Here is a 20,628-nt window from a genome sequence, read left to right as displayed (position 1 = left end):
AAATAATAGTACTAGATACAGAAGACTCACTTTCTAACAAAACGCGTCTGTCACGATCAGCCTGCGATCAGCACAGATATGGCTGCTAGGTGGCGACAGCGCCACGCGCGGCTTATGGCAAACCCCAAAATTGGGGTCGAACGGATGGAGTTTTAGCTACCTGTAGCAAAGCGACGAAATCGCGGAGTGAGCCAGGCCTGGTACCGAGGAGTGTCATCAGGAGCTTGCGTTTACGGTGACGGACCGGTGCAGACTGCGGGCAGCCCATCGACACCCCATACTTTGATAAATTAAGAACGTACTTGTTACCAACATTGAGGCATAGAAATAATCTTATCGAATTAAAATGACTGCTGTTGCATTTGGTGGCACATACCATACTTGCTTTTAACATAGACGTATTATACTTACTTTTCTTTAGGTTGGTATGATTGGTAGTAAAACGTCAAACGTCATTTGAATTGTCGTGAACGTGGAAATACGTGGTTATTTTTTATTGTAATTGGTAAAATAACTTTAGCTGTTATTTAAATGGGGGCCAAATCTTTAAGGAAATGTGAAGTTTGTAGTGGGTGTTTATAAAGACTAACTACTGACGCATTTTTGGCCAAATTTCTACTTGATCCGAACAGGTCGGTAAACTGATGTTTGTATGCAATATTTTCATTTTTTACTTTGAGTCGTTAACAGTTACTAATTTAATTAGTTTTAGTTGTGTACAATCCATGATTAAAACGAAAATATTTTGTGAATAAAGTATTTTTAAGTAAAAAACTAAGTAACCTATGACACGAATAGTGTACGACCTTACTTCTTTTACGAATTTATCGATAATCTCCTATATTTCAGATGTCGATTATGGGCAAAGCTGAGGAAAAGGAAATGAGGATTTGGCGTATTTATTTACCTATTCATAAGCTGAATGGAAACAAGTTCATTTGTGGAAATCATTCTCCATCCAGTGCCTTCAATAAAAAGGGACCAGATTAAAAAAGAATGCGCGCGAATTCAGCATATTGTAATATGCCTACTTGAATAATAAACTATGTTATTTTTATCATGTAAAATAAAATTGTTTATATATATATATAATGTTCTTTTATTTTATTAATCCACGTGATTCTCAAAATGTATTGTTACAGTAGTACAGTAGGTAAATACAGCAGCACGTATCGCACATTTATCGATATCGATAAACAGTAGGTACTGGAAGTGTCGAGCCCTAGCGTTGTTTTTTTTGTGTTGGTAGTATTGTGTGTGGTTTTTTTTTAACAATTATGGCCTGGATGCGAGATCTTTAAGCCTGTATTTGGTGTGTTGGGATATGTACGTTCATAATTCGGTTCGAGGATTGTTCGAGAGTGCCGACTCTTAAAACGTAGTGATTATATGCTCTTTGACTGCGGGCCGCAACCCGCGCGTACGTGAGTGACCCGTTCTTAATATATAACTATTTAATATAGCTAATCAGATTTTTCCGGCAAGGATGGATATTGGACCGGATAATGAGTCCTTTAAAGCTGTATCAGACGGGTGTACCGAACCGCGCCCTTGGTCCGGTGCCTGTTGCCTGTTCGATCGCGTAGAAAGTGGTCCGCCGCATGTTCGAACGCAGCTATAAAGGCCCCTGTACACAATGGGCCAGCGCCGGCCACTCCAAGGGACGCAGGCATGCGGTAGAATGAGATAGCAATATCACTTGCTCCCTCTAACGCATAAATGCGTCCCTTGGAGTGGCCGGCGCTGGCCCATTGTGTACAGGGGCCTTTAGAGACAGCGAGAAAGAGATATGCTAACCGGCCCAAGGTCGCGGTCCGGTACGGACGTCTAATACAGCTTTTGGCCATCCACCTTACGATATTTTTGAACGAATATGTCAAAACTGTCAAGTGCAACTATGGTGGAACTGCATTAATACTTTGTATTATAAAATATTTTACTTGTGATATATTACTGTATTTTGGCAAAGGCCCATGAGGCTGCCACTTCTCCAATAAACAAACAAACTCGCTGAGCAAGTGAGGGTCTGAAGACTCCGTCCAAGCCCCGACCCCGGACCTCGATGCTCCTATATCGTGTTACACAAATGTTCTGATACATCTGTTTAGTATTTCTTTAAAACATGAATACTCACAGTAGGGCTCCAAACGCCGTTTGCGCGACTTGTCTCAGCCAGGGTAGACAAATGTTTACACTGCCGTTGCAACATATCAAACCCGTTTCTATGTTTTATAAAGAACTGACTGTAAGTATTTTTTTTTTTATTATGAATGGGCTTACTCATGGCCACAGACTAGCCGAGGCGTAGACGTGGCCTACGATGGAGCGAGCTCGCCCAGAAGGTGCCTGTTCACTCTTGATTTGAAGGTTGCCGGGCTATAAGAACACGGAAATATAGACGCCGGCAGGGAATTCCATTCCTTGGCAGTGCGCATAAGGAAAGTAGAAGCAAAGCGCTTCGTGCGAATTGGTGGAATATCTACCATGTAAGGATATCTATCATACTGTTATAACTTGTATGTGCTTTTGTATGTTTCTTTTATAACAAGTTTTAGGGAATTTGGGGCAATTAATTCTAGGCTACGTCAGTGCCTGATATAAAATTTAAAAAAAAACAGAGACGCTATGTATGTAGAATTTCTTACTCCTAATTTCCAATAGCGTATAAAAAATGCAAATCAAAAAGTCAATGTTACAAAAGTTAATGTTACATATATAAACACCCATAATGTTACATTTCAGCTGACCAATAACGAGAAGATTTGCTGGGAGTGCAAACATTTTGTTATAAAAATGGTCAATTTCAAAAACAGAGCCCTAAAAGCACAAGGTACTCTTGCGGGGATGATAGACAAACAAGTAAGTAAAAACCTCTGAACCCAACCCAGAAAAGTACAAGAAATTGACAGTACCAAGTGTCAAACAAGCAGGGCTCGGAACCGGTATTTTTAAAAAGCCCCGAATTAGCCCAATATTTTGTATTATTTTATGCTCCTTATGTAGGACTGAATCAAGTATTTAGGTAACGAGTTTGTATTATTAGATGGTCCCGTTAAAAGTGGAATAATAAACCAAATAATGAAATAATACCGGTATATTTGTATGGAGTAAATACCGATTTCCGACCCCTGCAAATAAGCACCTGTTGTCAGATTTATACAATACAATACAATACCAATTATTTCTCTCATATAAGCTTACAGTAGTTTACCAATTCGCTTACACGTAAAATAGAAAATAATATAGTCTGTATCTTTAGGTATTTAAATAAAAGTAAACAAAGTCTACCCTCAAATCGCTTTTTAAGCCAGTTGAGGTTAAATGAAAACATTACACGATCAAATAATGTAGTTGAAACTTAAAATCAGGTTGTTCCAGGCGGTTTTGTATTTGGTTGGTTAATCAATAAATGTTATAACTACCTGCAAATTTACAAATTATTTGTTTACTTTTATTTAAATACCTTAAGATACAGACTGCAATTTTTATCCTTTCAGCCAATCTCACTCCAAAGTCTATCCAAGCTTAAAATATCCAAGGGCAAGCACTTGGAAATAACAAACCCACAAAAAATTCCTACAGAAGAAAATCCTCTTATAGAAGTATTAAAAACTGAACCTAACTTGGATTATGGTAATGAATGGAATATGAAGCTTGCTTCTATGGAATCGGGAAAGAATGACGATGAAGTTACATTTGAAGTGTATCAGCATAAAGTTAAACCGAGGCTTGAAAGTGTGATTAAACTTGAGCCTATAGCTGAAGATGAAAACCCTGGGGTTTGGGAAGCTAGTGTGTTTGAGGAACAGGTTCCTCAAAGACAAGCTGGTGGTGGGTGGGGTGGAGCTGGATTGGCGGACGCAACACTAATGTCACTCTTAAATAGGAAACGTAAGTATTTCATGATATGATACTCAACAGAAAAAGTAAGGGCAAATCGCCTAGCGTGGTACGGGCATGTGATGCAGAGGGATGAGGGTCATGTGACGAAAAAGGTCTCCCTCTTTCTCTCTCTTTAGCCTTTTTCTACCCTTCGGGTGTAGGCCTCCTTCATTTTACGCCATTTGTCACGGTCTTTTGCAACCTGGAGCCACTTCTTCCCCGCAGTCCTTTTGATGTCGTCGTCCCAACGCATCTTGGGTCTACTTTGGGGACGCTCTTCCCCCCATGGTCGAGAAAGGTACTACGAATGAATGTGGAGGGAAGTACGAGGAGAGGAAAACCGAGGAAAAGGTGGATGGACTGTGTGAGAGATGATATGAAACGAACGCAAGTGAATGATGAGATGACGGGTGACAGAGAGGTGTGGAAGAGAAAGACATGCTGCGCCGACCCCAAGTAAATGGGAAAAGGGCAAGAGAATGATGATGACTCATAGGGGTCATCCATTAATTACATCACACGTTTAGGGGGAGGGAGGGGGTCAAGAAAATGTGACATATTGTGACATGGAGGAGGGGGGAGACACAAACTTTGTGACGTCACTTTAACTTCATCAGTAACCCAAAAATTTATTTAGATAATTTTATTCGCTGTACATTTAAATAACAAGTTTTTAAAACGATAATCGTTTTTATACGTTTAATTTTCTTTCCTAAGAGGTTTTGGGTTATAAAATTACTAATATTTATATCGTCAAAAATATTTTGATAAAATATTAATAATACTTAGGTACTTAACTTAATTCAATTTGGCGATTTCGTAGAAAAAATGTGACGTCACACTAGGGGGGGAGGGGTTTGCCCAAATGTGACCAAGTGTGACAAGGAGGGGGGAGGGGTCAAAAAACCTAGAAATTCGTGTGACGTAATTAATGGATGACCCCATACCCATGAGATTTTTTTTCTGAAATTTTTATGAAATCCGGCAACAGCCCCTTGGCGTGGTCTAGAAACACACTTGTATGACAGTGAACGCATGTATGCGTTGCTGGCAGTTAACGCTTTAGCAGGCTGACAGTTCAAAAATGACAATCAAATGTCAGTCTAAAGGCCTGCGCAAACCGGCGGAGCGCAGCGCAGATCACTTTAAAATTATCAATGTATTTTCTTCCCTATTTCAATTACCTTCAGGTATAAATTTAAAGCCTGCGCCGAAGTGCTCCGTAGTGCGCCGACCGCGAGCGCCGGACTGTACCTTACCTCGCCGGTGTGCGCTGCGCGGCGTAAATGCTCCTCGGTGATCTGCGCTACGCTCCGCCGGTTTGCGCTGGTCTTTACTCATCGAAAATAAAACACATGTTTGAAGTGCTGCATGTGGGAAATATATATCCCTTAGGCTCACTTGCACCATCCTACTAACCCAGGGTTAAGCGGTTAAACCGTCAAACCAGTGTCAAATTGTACTGGTAACCATGATAACTCCAGGTTTAACCGGTTAACCCCGGGTTTTTGGAATGGTGCAAGTGGGCCTTAGCCTGGTAAAGGGTTAATGTGTTAAAAAGTACTTCAATATTTCATATAAAGTTAAAGGGTTAAGTAACATGGGCATTATAATGAACTCAAACAAATAATTGAAAACTATGACATATGAATATCAAGCTTAGAATAAATTTAAAAGTAGAAAAATTACTGTCTTGGGTGAGACTTGAACTCACGGCCTCTGGATAGATACTCCAGCGCTCTGCCATCTGAGCCACCAAGACCTCATCCCTAGCCAGCAAAAATTACTGTCTTGGGTGAGTTCAAGTCTCACCCAAGACAGTAATTTTTCCACATTTAAATTTATTCTAAGCTTAATAGCATCGTTCGCAGACGTTTCTGCTTGTTAAAAAATTAAAAATTATACATTGTATATCATTTTGAACATGGATCATGCGAGATATTGAAGAAAAATCCGATATAGTACTTGCGTTTAGTAGCAAATGTATAAATGATGTATAATGTTTTTTTCAGACATTTCATACCCCCCACCAATGAGCGCAGTGCCCCAACGAAAACTACCAATGATGGAAGTTCCCACACTACGCATTCTACCAAAAAACCCTATGCCTGAGAGTAATGTAGAAAAATGCCCTCTTCGAATTCTACCAAAAAACCCTATGCCTGAGAGTAATGTAGAAAAACGCCCTCTTGAAAATTTTGAAAAGTCAGTATCCGATCCATCAGGCCCTAGTTTTACAGAAGAGAGGTTGACAGAAGAGGAGAGACAGAGATGGTGGGAGAGCAAGAGAGAGAATGAGTTTTATGCAGACAGTATAGAAGTGTTTAAATGTGAGAAATGTGTGGAGCCCTTTTTCACGAGGAGGACGTTCTTGGGGCACCAGAAGATGCATACTGAGGTATGTTGTTATTATAATTAGTATATCCTCCTGAGGCCCAAGGTCCTATCTATAGTACTTATTTAGTTCAATGAAATTTAAATTATATTCAAATGGAATAGAGTCGCATTTGTTTTGTTTCGTTCAATTTTCAAACAAAACCAAAATCAACTCTATTCCCTGCAGAATGGGTTCTAATTTCAGTGACAAATTCTGGATTTTTCGTTTGTATAACTGGGCCTTATACGAGCCCCGATGCATATGTTTTAGTCAGGTGACCCCATTTTTTGAGGTTCTCGCGTTTGTTCAAAAATAATGTTTTTGTTTAAAAATTACTAATATTTAATGCTTATACTAATGTAATTTAATTTTATATGGTCATACTCTGCAATAAGTAAATCCAAATACAAGAAATACCGTTTGTACTGAAAGAAAAAAAATGATTTTTTTTTTGACGGGTAGGATTATAACATATGTGAAAAGGGCTATTACCAGGGAAAGCAATAGGGCTCTGCCAATGTACTGACAATTTTGTTTCGAGCCCATGCATGCAGCAGTGCTGTAAGAGAGGACAATATGATTTGGACAACGTATTTGAAAAGTCCTTTTTTTCAGCAATAAGTCTCATGCAATTTTATTATACGATCAAAATAAACTACATTAAACATTGCTATTATGGTTCCCATTACTGGGTCATTATATGTTCATGTGTAAAATTTATTAAAATAAACAAAATTCTTGCGCGGAACTAGACGAAATCATTTGCATCGGGGCTAGTATTGGGACGACATACATCGTGTTTTTGTTGAATTTAGTTAACTTCAAGGGTGCATTCCTGGGACAGGGGAGGACCTTTTAGCATTGGCTTGCAATCCATAGGAGAAGGATACTCCAAAATTAAAGCCCGGAATGGAGTTACCGTAAGGCCCAACCTGTGTGGGTCTAACAGGTTGGTTGGGGAGTGGGGTCCAACCTAAAATAAGCGGCAGATTCCTGCAACCGACCTGTCTCCACACGTATTGGCTCGCCTTTCCTGTGGGATAAGAACAGTGAAGCTGAGAGGGTAATTTTTAGCTTTCATTCAAAATCTGGACGTAGGTCAAAGATTTGAAATACATATTTAAATACTTACATACATTGCAAGTGAAATAAAATCTTGTAATAATAAAATCAATCAATCAACCAATAAGCCCAGCCTTAAGTTACCTTAGCTATAGCTACGTACTGTATTTTGTATTTGAGTACCTTTTGAATACATTCAGATTAGTTTTTATGTTGCTGGATTCGTCAATCTATGCGTCCAAAGTTAAAACGGCCGTGTACGTAGCGGCCTCCCTTTTAAAATGTCTTTCGTTAAATTTAAATAATCACTATTATTTAGCAATGGCGCTAGTGTGCACGTTGATGGGCTCTTAAGGGCTTGCCTTCGGTCCCACGCACGCCCCCCAAAGGTATGATATGGTAAGACATACAAATCAATGTAATTTTATATGTACACAGTTGTTTGGCAAGCATTCCTGCGAGATATGCGAACTGAGGTTCCATACTGGGCAAGCCCTGGCGACGCATAAGGACACGCATTATAGGTAAGCATAGACTAGGAATCCTCTAGACCGAGTTTAGAGCAATTATTTCATGCAACCGATGATGCCAAAAATGCGGGGGTGCGCGGGACGAGGTGAGCGAAGTCCCGTGCCGTGATTGGTCCGTTCAAAAACACGGACGTCACACAAAGACACTTTCGACTCGAACATGGAGTAAAATTACTGTATGCGTGGCAGAGGGGGTAGCGCGACTATGCTCAATCTGGAGGAAGTTTTGTCTGTGTAGGTTAGACACATAATCACATCACACATCATGAAATAGGGCATTTGACTACTAGTCAAATCATTGTCTTTTACCGAACTGTCAAAACGATTATGCTACTGTGGAATTTATATGAAACACTAGCATGTGACGTCACGATCAAATTACCTACCCTTTATAGTTTTATACGGGTTTTAAATTAGAAATTGTGTTTAATAAATAACTGCTGTCTACGTTTCTCTATTAATCTTCTGGTGCTTTATTTCATGCATGGTGTAAATTTAGTTATTTACGATACAAGTGCGGAAAAGAGGAAATTGGAAACGAGTGGCGATAAATTAAAACACGATCGAAGGGAGACACGAGCTGCGAATTACCTATTCGCACGTGTATCGTACAACGCTTTACAGTACATATTGCCCTTTAAACTTTTGACATACGCACGAAAAGTGCTATTTTACGCTCTAGTGCGGGAAAATAGGACCATATGTACTGTAAAATTTATTTTAAATACAGTCAAATAGTAATAGTACGTGAGGAAACCTGCATACATCTGCGAAGAAATTCAAAGGTGTATGTGAAGTCTCCAATCCGCATTGGGCTAGCGTGGGGACTATAGCCCAAGCCCTATCGCGCATAAGAGGAGGCCTGTGCCCAGCAGTGGGACGTATATAAGCTGAAATTATTATTATATTATAGCACAGAATAAATAATAGTTCTAAGTACAGAAGACTCACTCTCTAATAAAACGCGTCTGTTACGATCAGGACAGTTATGGCCGCTAGGTGGCGACAGCGCCACGCGCGGCTTTTGGCTAACCCCAAAATTGGGGCCGAACGGATGTACTTTTAGCTACGCGTAGCAAAGCGACGAAATCGCGGAGTGAGACCTTCAAATCAAGAGTGAACAGGCACCTTCTGGGCGAGCTCGCTCCATCGTAGGCCACGTCTACGCCTCGGCTAGTCTGTGGCCATGAGTAAGCCCATTCATAATAATAAAAAAAAAAGACACGCCTGATTATAGTCAAATACCGTATTCATATTCACATATTTTATCCCCACAGACTGTTGAAGTGTACCCGTTGCGCCCACGCGTGGGACTCCGTTAACTCGATGCGGCGGCACTGCGAGGTCGCACACAGGGTCCCTGTTATTGCTTGGAACTGCGACATCTGCTCAAAACTATTGACGTACGTATCTTTTCGGCTGCGTTCGTGGCCCACAAATGGTCTCGCCGGAAGATCAGCGCTGACCTTCGGGTCAGTAAGCTGAGGCGAGCCCATTTCGTGGTAAACTTTAACGCTTGCCAATCTTATTAATATTTGTAGTTTTTAAGTTATACTCTGGTATGTATGTAATCTTAGTTTTAAGTTTATCACGAATAAAATCCTTGATTCTGATTCTGATTCTGGTTTTAACCAAAGATAAATAAATAAATATTTTAGGGACATTCATACGCAAATTGACTAACAAGGAAGGGTACCCAACTGTCCGACTCAAATTTGATTTATTTTGATATATGTTATAGAACTTATAGAGTAGTCTAAAATAACGGACACGTATTTTTTTTAGCTGCCCAAACTCAACCTGTTAGGAGAAAATGGCCTTCAAAGTACTGAAAATTGACCAAACCTTCTAATTTCTATGAAAAACTTTTTATTATACGTATTTTTTTTATATAAAAAATGAGTTTGTGGTGAAATGACAAAACACGTCCCCATTCTTTATTCATGTTCTCCAACATATAACGAAACCAGTAATTAATTATCAATTTTTTGAAAAAAGTTTTTCATAGAAATTAGGTTTGGTCAATTTTCAGTACTTTGAAGGCCATTTTCTCCTAACTGGTTGAGTTTGGGCAGCTAAAAAAAATACGTGTCCGTTATTTTAGACTACTCTATAACATATATCAAAATAAATCAAATCGGAGTCGGACAGTTGGGTACCCTTCCTTGTAAGTCCCACGGTAAGCTCAAGAAGGCGTGTGATGTGGGTACTCAGACAACGATATATATAATATACAATTAATATATTATTATTACATGTTAATTAGTTTTGTGTCGTGGATATTATAATAATTATTAATTATTTTAATGTATGTTTAGTATGTAGGCACTAACTCTTAAATGTAAGTACTTGTAATACTAACAATGTTATGGACCTATGCAGTCTGAAATAAATATATTGAATTGAAATATATACATAGAAAACATCCATGTCTCAGGAACAAATATCTGCTCATCACACAAATAAATGCCCTTACCGGGATTCGAACCCAAGACCATCGCGGCTTCGCAGGCAGGGTCTCTACCCGCTAGGCCAAACTTGACAATAAAGAAATCTTATCTTATCTTATCTATCTATCGGCACGATTCGGGAAATGAATTAGACATTCACTAGATATGAAATAGTAACGATATGCGACGTTCCACGGCAAAGGCTACCCTATGGCGGTTGGCGCTTACGCTATTATTAACGCCGCTCCATCAATATTATTGCGGCCATAAGGTACCTTTCGCCGTGGAACGTCACATACCGTTACTATTTCATATCTAGTGAATTTCTAATTCATTTCCCGAATCGCGCCGTATATCTTATCTTTGACAATATAGAAATCTTATCTTATCTTAAACCGGTCGTCTCGGTCTGAAATAAGAAGCAAGCGTGTTCACTCCATACATCAATTTTCTTACCTACCAAAACGCCTTCCATTTTCATAGTCGACATCTAGCGTCAAGTAGCGGTATTAATAGTACTGCTGCTCGAAAAAAAAACTTACCGTCCCATAGAAAATGGACCAGCCAAAATGTATGAAACAGCCAAATTTTTTTTCGCAATTTCGTGGTTGGTACCATAGTAAAAGTTGCTCAGTATAATCCCAAAACCTCCCAGGCAACGGGAGTGCAGTTATTTTTTAGCCACCCTGTATAATGACGTTTTCCAGAGCGGAAAATAGGGACTACGTTTATATGGAGTGCCCCGTTTTTAGGGTTCCGTACCCAAAGGGTAAAACGGGACCCTATGACTATCCGTCCGTCCGTCCGTATTTCACCAGGCTGCATGTCACGAACCGCGATAGCTAGACAGTTGAAATTTTCACAGATGATGTATTTCTGTTGCCGCTATAACAACAAATACTAAAAAGTACGGAACCCTCGGTGGGTGAGTCCGATCGCACTTGTCCGGTTTTATTTCCTCTTAATAACCGTTTGTCACTTTGCAGTAATTACGGAAGATACTTGAACCACGTGCGCGGTCACGGCCGCGAGCCCTGCCCCCAGTGCGGCAAGGGGGTGTTCGTGGCTCGCATGAAGTGCCACATGCTGTGAGTACCGAGGACCGCTCTGTAAGGTTCCAGCACCTACACTGTATGAAGATACTTGACCCACGTGCGCGGTCACGGCCGCGAGCCCTGCCCTCAGTGCGGCAAGCGGGTGTTCGTGGCTCGCATGAAGTGCCACATGCTGTGAGTACCGAGGACCGCTCTGTAAGGTTCCAGCACCTACACTGTATGAAGATACTTGAACCACGTGCGCGGTCACGGCCGCGAGCCCTGCCCCCAGTGCGGCAAGGGCGTGTTCATGGCTCGCCTGAAGTGCCACATGCTGTGAGTACCGAGGACCGCTCTGTAAGGTTCCAGCACCTACACTGTATGAAGATACTGGACCCACGTGCGCGGTCACGGCCGCGAGCCCTGCCCCCAGTGCGGCAAGGGCGTGTTCATGGCTCGCCTGAAGTGCCACATGCTGTGAGTACCGAGGACCGCTCTGTAAGGTTCCAGCACCTACACTGTATGAAGATACTGGACCCACGTGCGCGGTCACGGCCGCGAGCCCTGCCCTCAGTGCGGCAAGGGGGTGTTCGTGGCTCGTATGAAGTGCCACATGCTGTGAGTATCGAGGGGCACTCTGTAAGGTTCCAGCACCTACACTGTATGAAGATACTTGAACCACGTGCGCGGTCACGGCCGCGAGCCCTGCCCTCAGTGCGGCAAGGGGGTGTTCGTGGCTCGCCTGAAGTGCCACATGCTGTGAGTATCGAGGGCCACTCTGTAAGGTTCCAGCACCTACACTGTATGAAGATACTGGACCCACGTGCGCGGTCACGGCCGCGAGCCCTGCCCTCAGTGCGGCAAGGGGGTGTTCGTGGCTCGCCTGAAGTGCCACATGCTGTGAGTATCGAGGGCCACTCTGTAAGGTTCCAGCACCTACACTGTATGAAGATACTTGACCCACGTGCGCGGTCACGGCCGCGAGCCCTGCCCTCAGTGCGGCAAGGGGGTGTTCGTGGCTCGCCTGAAGTGTCACATGCTGTGAGTATCGAGGGCCACTCTGTAAGGTTCCAGCACCTACACTGTATGAAGATACTTGACCCACGTGCGCGGTCACGGCCGCGAGCCCTGCCCTCAGTGCGGCAAGGGGGTGTTCGTGGCTCGCCTGAAGTGCCACATGCTGTGAGTATCGAGGGCCACTCTGTAAGGTTCCAGCACCTACACTGTATGAAGATACTTGACCCACGTGCGCGGTCACGGCCGCGAGCCCTGCCCTCAGTGCGGCAAGGGGGTGTTCGTGGCTCGTATGAAGTGCCACATGCTGTGAGTATCGAGGGCCACTCTGTAAGGTTCCAGCACCTACACTGTATGAAGATACTTGACCCACGTGCGCGGTCACGGCCGCGAGCCCTGCCCTCAGTGCGGCAAGGGGGTGTTCGTGGCTCGCCTGAAGTGCCACATGCTGTGAGTATCGAGGGGCGCTCTGTAAGGTTCCAGCACCTACACTGTATGAAGATACTTGACCCACGTGCGCGGTCACGGCCGCGAGCCCTGCCCTCAGTGCGGCAAGGGGGTGTTCGTGGCTCGCCTGAAGTGCCACATGCTGTGAGTATCGAGGGCCACTCTGTAAGGTTCCAGCACCTACACTGTATGAAGATACTTGAACCACGTGCGCGGTCACGGCCGCGAGCCCTGCCCTCAGTGCGGCAAGGGGGTGTTCGTGGCTCGCCTGAAGTGCCACATGCTGTGAGTATCGAGGGGCGCTCTGTAAGGTTCCAGCACCTACACTGTATGAAAATACTTGACCCACGTGCGCGGTCACGGCCGCGAGCCCTGGCCTCAGTGCGGCAAGGGGGTGTTCGTGGCTCGCCTGAAGTGTCACATGCTGTGAGTATCGAGGGCCACTCTGTAAGGTTCCAGCACATACACTGTATGAAAATACTTGACCCACGTGCGCGGTCACGGCCGCGAGCCCTGCCCCCAGTGCGGCAAGGGCGTGTTCATGGCTCGCCTGAAGTGCCACATGCTGTGAGTACCGAGGACCGCTCTGTAAGGTTCCAGCATCTACACTGTATGAAGATACTTGACCCACGTGCGCGGTCACGGCCGCGAGCCCTGCCCTCAGTGCGGCAAGGGGGTGTTCGTGGCTCGCCTGAAGTGTCACATGCTGTGAGTATCGAGGGCCACTCTGTAAGGTTCCAGCACATACACTGTATGAAAATACTTGACCCACGTGCGCGGTCACGGCCGCGAGCCCTGCCCCCAGTGCGGCAAGGGCGTGTTCATGGCTCGCCTGAAGTGCCACATGCTGTGAGTACCGAGGACCGCTCTGTAAGGTTCCAGCATCTACACTGTATGAAGATACTTGACCCACGTGCGCGGTCACGGCCGCGAGCCCTGCCCTCAGTGCGGCAAGGGGGTGTTCGTGGCTCGCATGAAGTGCCACATGCTGTGAGTATCGAGGGTTGCTCTGGAAGGTAGTTTCGCCAATAGTCCGAGGCAGAAATTATTAGAGATGCAACGGATAGCTGTTTGGCCGGATACCGGATATTCGGCCTGATCATGGGCTGGATATTCGGTATTCGGCCGACGAATATTCGGCCGGCGAAATTATACCTAGTTTTCAGTTTTTCAGGTGCGCGTTGTGCAAGCTTTGATCTGTTTCGTAGTGAAAGTTCGCGTGGACTCATTTCTAGGTTCGAAAATGAGTGCGCGTGCAATAGTGGAATGTTTAAAATGTTTTAAAATAATAAACGAGTACGATTATGACCATGACGGTTTCTTAAATCCAATTTGTTGACTCCAAAATCAAGCAAAATTACTATCCGGTATCCGGGTGGATACTAAAAAGAGGGCCAGATAGGCCGGATACCGGATAGTAGCCGGATATCCGGTGCATCTCTAGAAATTATGCCTTTCACCCGAGTTAAACACTCTTCTTTTCATTTCGAATAAGAGGCGTGTGTTTTTTTTAAAACATGACTAAGTATAATATAAATTATTATAGTATTTTTTAGGGTATTTTCAATTAACAATTTAGGCGTTATTTATGGAATGGGGAGTCAAATATCAGAGTAGAAATTGTATAACAAATCCATTTATACCGAAATTTCAATTGCTTATCGTAAAAAATTAATAGAATAGAATCGTCCTTGGAACCTAAAATGCTCTCAGAAACGTATCATTTTTTGCACACCTTTTAGAACAACAGTGACCCTCTTTCAGAGCCTGAGAAATGAAAATTATGTTTTCGCTCTTAGTCATCTTCCTGGCATTGCCACGTTTCGCCACGGTTCGGGAGGCCGCTCGGCAGCTTAACCCCAAGACTGCAAGTAGTATATATCGTTCTCCTCATCGATTTCAATGACGGCGACCTCAAAAAAAAAATTACGGATTACGCCTATTATGGGCCCGAATGTGGCTGGCCAGGCCGAACTTGGTCTTAAAGACTCTTCTGCAGGTAAAATGGAGTTGGCCAGACGCATTATATGTATACGTGTAAGAGGGCTTCGGTCTCTCTTTACGTTGTTGGCGTTTTGCGTCTAAGATGTTGAGGCGGTTTTCCTCAAACAGTTTAATGCGATTAAAAATGGTCGACCGCCAAGATGACCTGTCTGTAGCAAGCTCCAAGCAAGTAGTATAATATTTGTTCGTATGTCTGCAGTACGCATAAGGACGTCGACCGGCCATTTAAGTGCTCAGAGTGTGACAAGAGTTTCAAGATCAAACAACACCTCTACTCGCACGTCACTCGAGTGCATTCACCCGTAAGTATTACACCCATCATCATCATAGGCCTTTTCGTCTATATCAGACGATTTATCGTGTAACACCGTTTTTGGTGGCTGAATAGACCGATGCGAGATCGACATGGTCTACCACAGGTCTGACAAGAGAAGTTTGGTTGTTGTATTACACCCATAGGCTAGGAATCCTCAGCCCGAGTTTAGACCAATTATTTCATGCAACCGATGATGCATGAAATAATTGGTCTAAACTCGAAAAATGCGGGGGTGCGCGGGACGAGGTGAGCGAAGTCCCGTGCCGTGATTGGTCCGTTCAAAGACACGGACGTCACACAAAGACACTTTCGACTCGAGCATGGAGTAAAATTACCGTATGCGTGGCAGAGGGGGTAGCGCGACTATGCTTAGTCTGGAAGATGTTTTGTCTGTGATTACAGTACATATGGTCACAGAATAAGTAATAGTATTATCATACAGAACGGCCACGCCCCGCCCCGCCCCGACTCGCATTACCTCGCTCGCGACTGCCCGCGACATGAATCTGGCGGACTTCTGGCGTCCTCTCAGTAAAGCGACTTACCCACGCATACACAATGACGCGTGTACAGACGTGCCGCGCACACGTATAAACGCAAAGGATTCTTGATGTATGGCGTATCTGCCCTGTGATATGGTGCTCCATTACGACACCCTGTGCTATAATATGCACATTACGTAACTACTTCGAATATTGAAAGGGCCTGAAAACTGTAAAACCTTGTACGATACACGTTGCAAATTATCTATTCGCCACTCATGCGACTGGCGAATTTTAAAATACGACCGAAGGGAGTTTCCTAATTTGTCCACTTGTATCGTAAATAACTATTATTATACTAAGTCAGTGGTAAACAAGCATACGACCCGCCTGATGGTAAGCAGTCTCCGCAGATTTGTGTTGTATTGTATTTTTTATTACAGAAGGATGACGTGATGTATTGCGCACAATGTGACAAGCAGTTCAAAAATAGTTACTCATACAATAATCACATGAAATACGCGAGCGAACATATTTCCAAGGGACTGCTCACGTAAGTTATTGTATTTTTAATCGTTTACAGTAGATCTGGTGCTCCATTACGACACCGTGTGTTATAATAAGCACATTACGTAACTACGTCGAAAATTTAAATGGCCATATGTAGTTAATGTACTGTAATACGTTGTACGATACACGTGCGAATAGGTAATTCGCAACTCGTGTCGATTTAAAACACTCCCTTCAGTCGCCATTGATCGCTAGTTGCGAATTTCTTACTTTACGCACGTGTATTGTAATGTACTACTTAATTAAATACAGTAAGGGCCACCCCACATCTAGCGTCCCTCGAGCGTCGGCGTCTGGTCAGCGCCACTCAGCGATATGGAAAATGACGTCGCTGCGCAGTTGCGTCGACGTTGCGTCGAGCAGCGGCCATAGAATTGTAGACGCCGACGCTCGAAAGACGCCGGATGTGGGGTGGCCCTAAAGGCGTATCCAGATTAGTCAATGTTTCGCCAATCTGATTGAATAGCCCGGTCGAATCAGGAGGTGCGGACGCAAATACCAATTTGGCTCGCCGAATTCAACCACCGATAATGACCGATATTACCGATAAAATAAGTTGCGGACGCAAGAATACCAATTTGTGAGGCCAGTATTTTCGTTCTGGGGCATTTTTTCAATTTAGAAGTCTCTAATATCACCATATATCTAAAATTGGAGATTGACACCAATTTCATTTATGATCAAATCAACCGATTTGATCAGTCCCGTCTGCATACCACTTACGATATCGTATTGTGCCAGGGGTGCGAAACTCCTGACTTCGGTCAAACTCGGCTCCGCTCGGCTAAGCATTGCTCCGAGCAATTATTAGGGTTGGCACCACTTGACTTCCTTTTGCGTGCACGACCACAGATAAGATAATCACTTGATTTTTGACAACCCTAAATAGCCGAAAGGGATAGTGCCATATATTAGAAGGGGACAGCATGATTCGACCCTGAACCGCCGTCAAACTTCGTTTTCGTAGCCACTTGACCGTCCGACGATACCATAGTATCCGAAAAAAGTATGCTCTTAACCGTCCGCGGGAACCTTACTATCCAAAGGGGTGGAAGAATGAATTGATTTCAGAGCCATCTAACGGAATATTTCGGCATTATTTACTAATTCTCTTGATGCGACAACGTAGCCTAACTAAATAGCTCTAAAAAAATTAGATGACAGTGTAGTTATAATTTTTGTAGAAAGTTGTGAATGCGCTGCGCGGGGCGTGCGTTGCCAAAAAAACCCGGACGGTTCACAGGAAAACAGTCTCGCGGGCCGGACGGTTGAGTGGGTAGGAAGTTTCCTTTCTGTACGGTAGTACTATTTATTATTCTGTGATTGTACACAGGCATAGCTGCACAGAGTGTAGTCGAGTGTTCCCGAACAGGGGCCTGCTGCGTCAGCACGTGGCGCGCGTGCACAGAGACGAACGGAAATACGAGTGCCAAGTCTGCCACGAGGTAACTTAAGACGAAACAGGAGCTGAGTTTTAAATAATTTAGGTAAATATACCCGTCTCGCTAACGGAAGCAGCTCCTAAAACTAGTGCGATAAACACAAGGCGAAAAATCCCGCGTAAAAATCTCAAAAATCGAGGTTTCGTACTCGACTGTTTCCTCCTCCAAAACTTAACCAATCGTAACCAAATTTGGAAATCTAAATGATTATGAAATTATCTGTGTCGGACCGTTTTGCTTTTTTGGCTAATTGATATCAGTTTTGAATACTACGCCTCTCATTGCGGCATAGTCAATTAGGCCATTTTGGCCATTTTTGAAGGGCTCTAGCGCCTTAAAAAACAAAAATATCAAAAAAAGCAAAACGGTCCGACGCAGATATTGACAATATTAATCTGTGTTGAAAAAATCATTGCTCTAGCATCAAAACCCACGGAGGAAACAGTCGAGTACGCTTGTATGGAGAAATGACCACTCCTGTTGGCTCAACAAACACAACCGGGTATGATCTTAAACTACGTCCAAAGTGAGCTGTGGGCACTGTAAATGTCATCTCGCTTTGCGTGGTAAGGCACTGCACTCTGATACTACACATAATAGATCATAGTACTAGGTACAGGTTCACTCTCTATTAAGACAGATATGACCGCTACCGCAAGCGCGAGCAGGCCTCCGTTCCATAGCGGTGCGCGGCAACCACTACTGCTAGACACCAACATTGGTGTGAACCTCATGTACTTGTCGCGACGCGACGAATTCGCGGAGTGAGCCACGCCTGCCTTTGGGTACAATAAAATACAGTATTGTACACAGACATAACTGCACCGAGTGTAGTCGTGTGTTCCCGAACACACATGTAAATTAGTGATTCAAAGATGGATATGTCTTTTTTATAATTTTAAAATACATAGGTTCGAAGTTATTTAAGAAAATAGGCAAAATATGACCATTCCCCCCTTTATCTCCGAAACTACTGGGTCTAAAATTTAAAAAAAAATACTTACACAAAATAGTTGTTTACCTATAGATGACGGGAAAACCTATTACAAATGTGCAATCAAGCGTGAATCGGACTTATGTACGGAACCCTAGAAACGCGAGTCCGACTCGCACTTGGCCGGGTTTTTATTTTATTTTTATACTACGTCACGTAAAAAAATGACGTTTGTTGTTTCTGTTTTTAGTATTAGTTGTTATAGCGGCTACAGAAATACGCCATCTGTGAAAATTTCAATTGTATAGCTATCACGGTTTATGATATACAGCCTAGTGACAGACAGACGGACATATGGACAGCCGAGTCTAAGTAATAGGGTCCCGTTTCTACCCTTTGGGTACGGAACCCTTATATCATACTAGCTTTTGCCCGCGACTTCGTCTGCGTGAAATTAGTGACAGCAGCTAAAGTAGGTATAGCGCCTGGATAATGCTAATAGCAATCATTCAATTCGCGCCTTGCTTACTTCATTTATTAGGCAATTCATCGACTTTTTCAATTCCACCCCCCTTTGCACTCTCTTCAGGGATGATTTCCGACATAAAAGCTATCGTATGTCCTTCCCCGGGACTCAAACTATCTCTATACCAAATTTCGACTAAATGGGTTCAGCGGCTTAAGCGTGAAGGTAACAAACAAACAGACAGACACACTTTCGCCTTTATAATAACTCTAGCCGCCCACAGACCTATAAAAAGGTCTCCTGTTCTATTCTAATTTGAACTTTGTGTTGACAAAATAAAATTTCATTTTGCTTGGCAAGTTTTGACGTATGGGCGCCTATAGGATAAGTATGGATGTTTGTTTAGATGTTCAAATCCTCGTCGACTCGGGCGCGGCACCGGCGGCTGACGCACGAGAACTATGTGGCACCCCGAGACAAGATATGCGACCACTGCGGGAAGGGTTTCAAGGTGAACATTTGTAGTTTAATGTCTGGCAGACCGAGCTACATGTGCCAGTCCTCGTCGACCCGGGCGCGGCACCGGCGGCTGACGCACGAGAACTATGTGGCACCCCGAGACAAGATATGCGACCACTGCGGGAAGGGTTTCAAGGTGAACATTTGTAGTTTAATGTCTGGCAGACCGAGCTACATGTGCCAGTCCTCGTCGACCCGGGCGCGGCACCGGCGGCTGACGCACGAGCACTACGTGGCACCCCGAGACAAGATATGCGACCACTGCGGGAAGGGCTTCAAGGTGAACATCTGTAGTTTGATGTCTGGCAGACCGAGCTACATGCTCCAGTCCTCGTCGACCCGGGCGCGGCACCGGCGGCTGACGCACGAGCACTACGTGGCACCCCGAGACAAGATATGCGACCACTGCGGGAAGGGCTTCAAGGTGAACATTTGTAGTTTAATGTCTGGCAGACCGAGCTACATGTGCCAGTCCTCGTCGACCCGGGTGCGGCACCGGCGGCTGACGCACGAGCACTATGTGGCACCCCGAGACAAGATATGCGACCACTGCGGGAAGGGCTTCAAGGTGAACATTTGTAGTTTAATGTCTGGCAGACCGAGCTACATGTGCCAGTCCTCGTCGGCCCGGGCGCGGCACCGGCGGCTGACGCACGAGAACTATGTGGCACCTCGAGACAAGATATGCGACCACTGCGGGAAGGGCTTCAAGGTGAACATTTGTAGTTTAATGTCTGGCAGACCGAGCTACATGTGCCAGTCCTCGTCGACCCGGGCGCGGCACCGGCGGCTGATGCACGAGAACTATGTGGCACCCCGAGACAAGATATGCGACCACTGCGGGAAGGGCTTCAAGGTGAACATTTGTCAGTACCGTCTTTACCATAAGACACGCGGCCCGTGCCCAGAGCCCCCATCTTCAGGGGGCCCCGAACGACACACAAGTATATTTGATTACTCATAATAAATAGAAAATCATAGTAGAAAAATATTAGTTTAATTCAGTTTCTCGGTTTTGTTTCAAACGTCAAACTTCTATGATATTATAACGTATAAATAACACTTGCACTGCGTGTGCTCAAAATCGTTGCAGAATTAT

General features: G+C 44.0%; 1 protein-coding gene across 1 annotated transcript; it reads left to right on the top strand.

Moving 5' to 3' along the window:
- Window positions 1-1,964: 1,964 nt before the first annotated feature.
- On the top strand, window positions 1,965-20,255 carry LOC134677341 (zinc finger protein 607-like). The gene is made up of 17 exons (XM_063535776.1): window positions 1,965-2,245; window positions 2,743-2,859; window positions 3,498-3,891; window positions 5,895-6,280; window positions 7,760-7,845; window positions 9,129-9,323; window positions 11,288-11,389; window positions 11,582-11,671; window positions 11,723-11,812; window positions 12,146-12,235; window positions 12,992-13,081; window positions 13,697-13,786; window positions 15,000-15,102; window positions 16,042-16,151; window positions 17,502-17,613; window positions 19,417-20,097; window positions 20,133-20,255. Exons 1-17 carry the CDS (start codon window positions 2,123-2,125, stop codon window positions 20,253-20,255), a joined length of 2,982 nt encoding a protein of 993 aa, XP_063391846.1. The 5' UTR covers window positions 1,965-2,122.
- The last annotated feature ends 373 nt before the right edge of the window (window positions 20,256-20,628 follow it).

This window comes from Cydia fagiglandana, chromosome 26, assembly GCF_963556715.1.
Source record: "Cydia fagiglandana chromosome 26, ilCydFagi1.1, whole genome shotgun sequence".
NCBI classification, from domain to species: Eukaryota; Metazoa; Arthropoda; class Insecta; order Lepidoptera; family Tortricidae; genus Cydia; species Cydia fagiglandana.
The sequence above is the reverse complement of the archived record's forward strand: the minus strand, read 5'-3'. Positions and strand labels throughout refer to the sequence as shown.